Genomic DNA, 8,833 nt, shown 5'->3' on the forward strand with positions numbered 1-8,833 from the left:
CATCCCTCGAGTCATGTCTAACAGAAAATGCAATAAAACTTGATGATTTCTCCCATATTTCATCTAAAAGATTTGTTGCGTTAAGACCAGAGGTTAACGAAGACCTAAGCGGTCCACTTTCATCACGACATGTGAGAAGCCCCGGAGTTGAGTAAAGGCCTATTTGGATTGAAGGATTTTCATAGGAATATTGGAGGATTCCAATCCATTGGATTTTTTCCTAAGGAAGCCCTTTGGATCAAAGGAATGACACCTCCAAAATTCCTATGGATTGCATTCCTACACCTCAATCCTATAGGAATTTCAACATCCAGGCTTCGTTTGGTTCAAAGGAACACAAAACACAGGAGCAAGAGAAAATGTAGGAACCAAAAAGAAACACATGTGCAAGACGGCGGAACAAAAAACACAGGAAAATTCTTAGAATGGGTGTTCGGCAGAGCACTGTAAAAACCATGGGGAAGCATTGTGCAAACAGTAGTATCCAGCCTTTTTTAAATGAAGCAACGCCACTTTATCTCTATCTCTCATGTCACCATGTCACACATCCATTTTTTAAATCCGCTGACGAGCGACTGACAGAGTGCTTCACCTCGGTCTTGCACGAGAAAAATGAACTCGAGGTGGATGTTTGGATTCCTTTGGAATCGGCACTGTAAGAGCATATTTCCTCTGCTTTACTGTACACTTTTCCTGCATTTCGAACGCTACAAAGGGAAGAAAACCTTCATGAACAGTGCTCCTTTAAAATTCCTCCACGAATCCTACGAGCGAACGGGGCCCCACTCTAGCCTCTTTTGTACACTGATTCGCGTAGGATCAAGGCACTTTCCTGTGTTTTTCCTGTCTTCCACCCAAATGATCATTCGTGTAGTTTTTCTCTGTTTTGTAATCCTCTGTTTTGCATTTGCAATCCCGTCAAATCCCTGTGTTTTTTGAATTCCTGTGTTTTCTAATCCTGTAATCCAAAGAAGCCCTAAAAATAACCCCCTCCTGCAGAGCCATTGCTTTGAAGCTCCCATGAAGATCAGGTGAGACCAGAGCACCAGATCCTTGACTTGCCTTCTCTGTTTCGCTCAAGGAGGGTACTGTAGCGCCCTGCCTTGAGGATCCACCTCCGCGCTACACGTGGTGTACCTACCAGACGCTGGAAACTTCCAACCCCCAGCTGCCCAGATGACTCGTCCCCGAACCCTATTTTCCCTCGAATAAATTTTTTGCGCCGCCATCCCGTTCTCCTTCCCCCGCCTTCCTTTCCCCCGTGCGAATATCCGCCATAAAATCCCACCGGAAGAGCAAGCAGCAGAGCCCACCACCGCGCCACGGTCGACCTACCGCGCAGGACCACCGAGCCCCTCCCTTCCCCCGTGGCCGCTGCGGATCCCCTTTCCTCTGCCTTCTCTCCCCCCGTCAGCTCCTCTTCCGTGCGTGCGGCGGGCGATGGCGGCGGCGGCGGCGGCGGCGGACACTTCCGCGGCTTCCACGACCGGGCTCGCGCTCTCGGAGGCGAGCATCAACTGGGAGAGGTACCCGCCCTTTCTTGAAACGTACTAGTTCTTCTTGTGTTCATTCATGCCCACGAGGATGCCTGCGGCGTCGTGCTCTGTTAACTCGTATGCTAGCTAGTTTAGCCCCGGTTCCTTCGGAAAAGGTAGGATCTTTGGCAGTTTATGCGCAGCGCCTTGCCTTTGTTTATGGTTAATTTTTCTTGATGCGGCGCGAGATTTCGGTTTAGTCTGGGAAATCCGTGACTCGTTCTTGACGTAGTGGTTGAAAGGAAGTCGATTCGCTTTTGTTCTGGGTTGTGGGAGCAGTTATGCGGTGAGCGCAGTCAGCCAGTTTGAATCGCAACAGAAATTTGGACCTGTCCTCACGCTGAACCTTAGTTGCAGGGAACGCCAACTCGGCTGCGGCTTCCACCATTTTCTGAACGGAAATAGCACGTTTAACAAATAGAAATGGGCTGCTTGCTCAACCTCTAATGTAGTAGTATAAGTTCAGAATGCATCTAATTTAGCGCTTACACTTTTTCTGTCTGTATGCATAAAGTAGCTTTCAAGCACGGCTTTTGGTATATACGCTATTGATACTTCAGTAAATATGGTATGAAATCAATATATGGTTCGGTTTCAGTATATACCAAATTATTTTGGTATGGTTTCGGTATATACCAAATCAACCAAAGTTGACGCGAATTTGAAAATGAGGCAACAACTTTTTAGTTATGTTTCAACTTTGAACAATGCAAAGTCATGAAGACAATCTTTAGTACTTCTCCATTAATTAGGAAATCTGCATTACAACTACACAGCCGAATAATCGCACCAGAACACAAGTATAATTGTTACTCTAGCCATGTTAATTTTCAGTGAAAGCGGCAGGGATCAGCGCATCAAAAAGAATAGAAGTCTTGCTTTGGTGCCTCTAGTCCCTAAGCACTGCATTCTTATCACATCAGTGAAAGTGGCAGGGATCAGCACGGAAAAAGCACCTACATCCAGTGGCATACCCAGGAAAATTTAATTTGGGGGGTGGGGGTGGGGCAAGTGATGTTAAATCGTGTTGGGGAGGGCCAAAGCATATTAGCAGCAAGTAATCACTGATGTAATGGAAAAAACTGCATGTTGGCCTGGGCCAGGGCCCCTGCCCCCCCGTGCCTCCACCACTGCCTACATCTACAAGTTCCGTACAGTAAAAGATAGCATGGTGCCGGTGGAAAGGGAGGCAGCAAGGGGTCCAGAGTGCCGGAGCTGGGGAGGTGAGGCAGCGAGCACCCAGGTCACGCGTCGGAGACTCAGAGGTGTGGCGTCGGAGGAGCGGCTAAACGGGGCTGTGTGGGTGGCTTGCGCGCCACCGGCTGTTGTGCCTGGCTGCTCCGGCCTGTAGTCGCTCACTAGGGTCCTGTATGGTGCGTGTGGTGTGGACATGAGGCTAACTTTTACGTGAGGCCATGTGGTGGTTGGTGTTCCGTAGTTGTGGGCTGTGCTGGTAAAGACTGAAGTGGTGTGGTGAGTTGGGCTGAGCATCTAATCGGTAATTTCAGTTCTATACCAAAAAAACCAAGCTCTGTTTGTTTTTGGATTATGTACCGTACTGTAAACCAGAAACCGTATTAACCAGAAATTCAGGCTCGGTTCGGCTTTTCCTGATATGGTTTTGGCTTGGTTTTGAAATGCGCAGAGTTATTACTATCCCATATATCAGGCATTGCAGGGGTTGGGGAACAGAAACTTACTGTTTGGGCATTTGGTATAGTGTGCTGCAAACTAGGATTTACCCACATAAACCTAACCTTCTTCTCAAGCCGCTATGTTCCTCTTCTACGCTGCGTTTGGATGTCTGTATTGAAGACCTCCGTATTGAATTGATTTCAATTCCAATTCAGCGAGGAAACTGTAATGGACACGAATAGGAATTTGCTTGTTTGGATGCTCATGGAATTGCCTCATGGAATGACAAGGAGGTTTCAATACCATATTCGGTTTGGATGGCAAAACTATGGAATTGCATCTTCGTTATGCATCAAATCAAAATTTATACAATGTGTGAGCATAATTGATTATGTAGCATTAAAATTTATCTTGTAAGAAGAAACTGTAACACTGTTACGTAAGGCTAGTAATTCATGAGAAGAATGACTGTAAATACATGAAATTTTCTGCTAGGGCAGAGTACAAGTAAGTAACTATCAGATAAACTTACAAGATTCAGATTTACAAGAGTTATTACACTGCAGCAACAGAAAAATTTACAAGATTTAGAAACTGTAAAGCAAAGTCTGCAAAAAATGACCAAGGGAAGATCCAGGGAGGGGAAGAACAGAGGGCAGACAAGGGGATCTGGCGACTGGCGGCTGACCATGAAGAGGAAGATGGGGAACCGGCGGCACAGGAAGAAGGGGTCCAGTGGGACGCACGTCGGAGCACGGGAAGAGGAGAAGGAGCAGCTGCGGATGGGGAGAGCCAGGCCGTGGCAGCCATGGGCAGAGGAGATGCGGCGGCCCTCTGTTCATTGAGTGGCAGAGGAGATGACGAGGGGATGAGGAGAAGGGCCGGCGGAGGGCATGAGGAGGAGGAATGCCGGCGGGGGTGAGGAGGAGGGCCGCCATCGGGTGCTTCCTAGGCGCCGCCGCTGCCGTCGCCGCCTCCTCTCGTTGCTGGGGGTGGGGAGTGGCTGCTTCGGTCGAGCGGGGGAGAAAAGACGGGCCGCGAAACGTTTTCTTTTGCGGGAGGCATGAATACAGGCCAAATCGGAGGGGCTGGGCTCCGTATCGTGGGAGGCCTCGGCGTGTGGGACTGATTTCATCGCTGTATTGGATCGATTTCAGACCGCTGTTTCCGTTGGCATGCCAAACACTCGAATTGGTAGTTGGTGAATATGAAATCCAATTCGGGACCCCAATACAGACATCCAAACGCAGCGTTAGGGAGTCCACTTAATTTTATACCATTGTTCTGAGAAGAGCAGTGGTTGTGCTTATTGTATCGATTCTTCTTTATAAGCCTTTCAGAATCAGATGTCATAAGGAACCGGATGGGTCCTCTGTGGTAAGGTAGCAAATCGTACGACCATAACTAATAGTCATAAAATCGTAGATTGTAGAATCACACGACATAATCGTGATTCTGATAACATGGGATGTTATCTTGAAGGGATTATAACTGTAACTGGTAATTCCGTGTAATTATACATGTGGGTTAGGTACATCACCAACTTGCGAGTACGTATTCTTGTGATCAAAATAGCTGACCTTTTGTATAACACTGCAGGTTGGACAAGACAAAGTTTCATGTCATTGGAGCAATCCTATTTACGGCCCAGCAAGGTGTTCTGCACCCAACAGCTGTTGTGAAGACTAGAATGCAGGTTGCCGAAGGAGGACTTTCACATATGTCTGGCTTTGTCGTTTTTAGAAAGATATTGAGGAGTGATGGCATCCCTGGTGTTTTCAGAGGATTTGGCACCAGTGCAGTTGGAGCTCTGCCTGGACGAATCTTGGCTCTAACTTCACTAGAGATATCCAAAGAAATGGCATTTAAATACTCTGAGCATTTCGATATGTCCGAGGCATCAAGGATTGCTGTTGCTAATGGTGTAGCAGGCTTAGTGTCAAGTACCTTTTCAAGTTCATATTCTGTACCCCTAGATGTGGTGAGCATCCTTTCTATTTGTTTTCCATGTCTCTGACCTCTTGACAGTTAATATTTTGAGGTTAATGCCATAACGAGTAACAAAGTTGTTTTTGTGCTATATTTTTGCCTTTGGTTCGAAAAAAGGAAACATGATAATGCTGATCTCATCCATGTATCTGTGAACATTATTATTCATTCGATGGAAACACTGCCTTCTAGCTGGTGAAATTTTGTAGTGAAGATATCCACAGTGAAAACTGGTTCATATCTAGCTATGGCATTAACCTAAAAATATTAACAGTTAAGGGATTATGGTATGAAAAACAGCCTGCCATTTAAATTATGGTTTGAAAAACAACCTGCCATTTAAATTATGTTCCTAATTTTTTTATTCTTCGTAAGAAGCATGTAAGTACTACCTCCGTTCTGAATTATAAGATGTTTTGGATATTTCAATATGGACTACAGACGGACTGAAATGAGTGAACAAGCACACTAAAACGTGTTTATATACATCCAATTCAGGGAGAAGTTAGACCATTTTATAATTTGGAACGGAGGGAGTAGCATTGTGCTGAGTGGTACATTGCATTTTTCTTATTGTCTAATTTACATGTTACCTTTTTGTATTTGTGCTCGTAGGTTTGTCAGAGACTCATGGTTCAGGGATTGCCAGGGATGCAAACATATAGAGGCCCATTTGATGTGATAAATAAGGTTGTCAGGAGTGAAGGCCTCCGGGGCCTTTACCGAGGTTTTGGAATTACCCTTTTAACTCAATCACCAGCTTCTGCCCTTTGGTGGAGTTCATATGGTGGGGCTCAACATGCTATCTGGAGGTGTGCTAGCTTTACATAATATTTTCCTTTTCCTTTGTGTCTAACGTTTGTACTCCCACATCTTATTTATATTCCTGCAATCCCTATTTAGGAGCTTGGGCTACGGAAATGGTACGCAGAAGAAACCCTCCCATACAGAACTTGTTGCTGTGCAAGCAACAGCTGGAACAATTGCTGGAGCTTGCTCATCGATTATCACTACACCAATAGATACCATCAAGACCCGGCTTCAGGTAATTTATTATCTCCTTTCTCTTGATATGCATTTTTTTTCCTGTTTGGAAGGGCCAATGGATGGTTGAACCTTGATTGTTGTCAGCTTCTTTGCTGGGCATTACTTCCAATCGGGAAATGAGTTCACCTTTATCACGACTTCTTCTTGGTGTGGCCTTTTTATACCATGTTAGGAAAAACAGATCAGTGTACAGTCCCATTTTTTTTAAATGAAGGTGGTAAAGGGTTACCCCTACAGCGTTTAAAAAAATAATAACAATAACCCAAACTCACGACCATAAGGACTTGAACCTGAGCACCTGGGGGCTCACTTCTTGAGAAGTCCTCATTTTGGTAGGTGCAGTTAGGTAGTACTAGAGGATAAAAATTGTAAGCTGTTACCATTATGGTATGAACTGCTTGGGACATGTTATCACAGCTTACTAATGTCATCCACATGGTCGAAGTCACGACAGATTTTTGTCAGAGTTCCATTGGCGACTTGGCAGGTGCTAACATGTGTTATTTCAGGTAATGGACAACTACGGGAGTGGAAGGCCATCCGTCATGAAAACTACGAGGCTGCTCCTGCGAGAAGATGGCTGGAGAGGTTTATACCGAGGGTTTGGACCACGCTTTCTTAACATGTCTCTTTGGGGTACATCAATGATTGTCACATACGAGCTAATAAGTAAGCCCAGTTCTTGAAATTATTATCCCTGTCCTCTTTTGTCTGCCTGGTTGATTAACTAATTTTCCTCTTAAACCTGCAGAAAGACTTTCTGTGAAACCTGAACAATGAGCCTCTTGGCTTCTGCTCCACCTATCTGGTCATCATTTCCGTTTTGGCCATCTAGTGAATTCCTTTTGGTACAGGGATTGGCATGTAACACCGCTCGGAAATTCTTGATGCAAGTCCCCTTATAAAGTCTGACATGTTTCTGTACGGAACTACCCTGTAAATACCTCCATGTGCTGAAGGGTGCTCGTTTCAGATGAGAGCCAGAGGATCGATCTGGGTACCGGAGCACCTTGTAGTTGTTGAGCAAAAAAATTCCCTGCAAGTGCTGAAGGGTGCTCGTTTCAGGACGAGAGCCAGAGGCTTGATCTGGGTACTGAGCACCTTGTAGTTGTTCAGCAGAAATTCCAGAAACATAGTTTTGTGTCTTCCCATCTACTCCCTCCGTTCGGAATTACTTGTCACAAAAAGGATGTATCTGTAACTAAAATACATCTAGATACATTCATTTTTGGACGAGTAATTCCGAACGGAGGGAGTAATTGGCATAGTTACCCCAGCTTGAATTTTCAATTTTGCATTACTTTTGTAGCTCACTTCTTGGGATGAGATGTGGCATGTCCAAATCAATTTAGCATCATCAGTGAGGTGGTAGGCTGCAATGTATACCTTGTCGAATGTCAGCATTCTACAGTGAGAGGTAGATACTTCCTTTAATGTTTGTCCTACATGACTAATACCATTGTTACTTAGTATATTTTTTGTTATTCTTGGCCATTATTTTTGATTCACTATTTATGACCTTGACCAGATACGAAAGCATAATCATTAGTTCATTCATTCTTAGGGTTGATTATAATTTGGGTGAAAAACTTTGTGGTTTAGCTTCTTTTTTTTGGCGAAAGAAAGTGACACATATTCCAGTGTAGTTGATACAATAATCAGGCAAAGAACAGAAGTGCATCCTTTGAACTGTCGAACACATATTGTTAGTTTATCATTGCACAACATGCACATATATATGTTGTTATTATCTCATAGTGCATAAGTCTTGTCTTCAAGACTACTCCCTCCGTTCCTAAATATTTGTCTTTCTAGAGATTTCAACAAGTGACTAACATGCGAAGCAAAATGAGTGAATCTACACTCTAAAATATGTCTATATACATTTGTATATGGCTCTGTTCGCTCGACTAGTCGCGACGAGTCGCAGTTGCATGAGCGACTCAGGCTCTCGGCTCGACTCCTGGCATGAGTCGAGCGACTAGTCGAGACTAGTCACGACTAGTCGCTGTGTCCGAGTCGAACGACTCACTTATTTTGAGCCCCCACATGTTTTCTTACAGTATTTACTTGGCGCAGGTGCATCGGCCCATCCCACCCTGGAAACCTATAGATCGATCCATTCCCCCTCACCCTGACCTGAACCCTCCCTGGTGGCTGCCTTCCCTCCTTCCTTGGTTGTTGCGGGTGGTGTGCTCCTCCCCTCCTCCTTTGGTTGCTGTTGCTGTTGTGCTCCTTCCCTCCTCCTCTGGTTGCTGTTGTTGTTGTGCTCCTCCACTTCTCCCCTGGCTGTTGCTGTTGTGCTCCTCCACTTCTCCCCTGGTTGCTGCTGCTGCTGTTGTTCTCCTCCACTTCTCTCTTGGTTGTTGCTGCTGCTGCTGTGTGCTCCTCCCCTGCTACCTACTGCTTAACTCACGTCGACTCGTCGTCCCGTGAGTCTAGACTAGTCACGACTAGTCTAGAGTCGCCCCCACAAGCTGTGACGCCCGGATAATTAAGCTACAGTAATCCCCTGCTAATGGTGCCATGTCATCACATTATTGTTGCTAACCCTCACTTGATCCAAATCATGATTCAAATTCAAATTTAAGTCCAAAATTCAAAGTTCACAAACATGAAAACTAAAA

At 45.2% G+C, this 8,833-nt stretch overlaps 1 protein-coding gene across 1 annotated transcript; it reads left to right on the forward strand.

Annotated features, from left to right (window-relative positions):
* The first annotated feature begins 1,202 nt into the window (after positions 1 to 1,202).
* On the forward strand, positions 1,203 to 7,714 carry LOC123051957 (solute carrier family 25 member 44). Its single transcript, XM_044474972.1, has 6 exons — positions 1,203 to 1,526; positions 4,770 to 5,151; positions 5,775 to 5,971; positions 6,063 to 6,204; positions 6,716 to 6,875; positions 6,958 to 7,714. The coding sequence occupies exons 1-6, from the start codon at positions 1,441 to 1,443 to the stop codon at positions 6,984 to 6,986; spliced, it is 996 nt and encodes a 331-aa protein (XP_044330907.1). The 5' UTR covers positions 1,203 to 1,440; the 3' UTR covers positions 6,987 to 7,714.
* Positions 7,715 to 8,833: the final 1,119 nt, after the last annotated feature.

This window comes from Triticum aestivum, chromosome 2D (genome assembly GCF_018294505.1).
Source record: "Triticum aestivum cultivar Chinese Spring chromosome 2D, IWGSC CS RefSeq v2.1, whole genome shotgun sequence".
NCBI lineage: Eukaryota > Viridiplantae > Streptophyta > Magnoliopsida > Poales > Poaceae > Triticum > Triticum aestivum.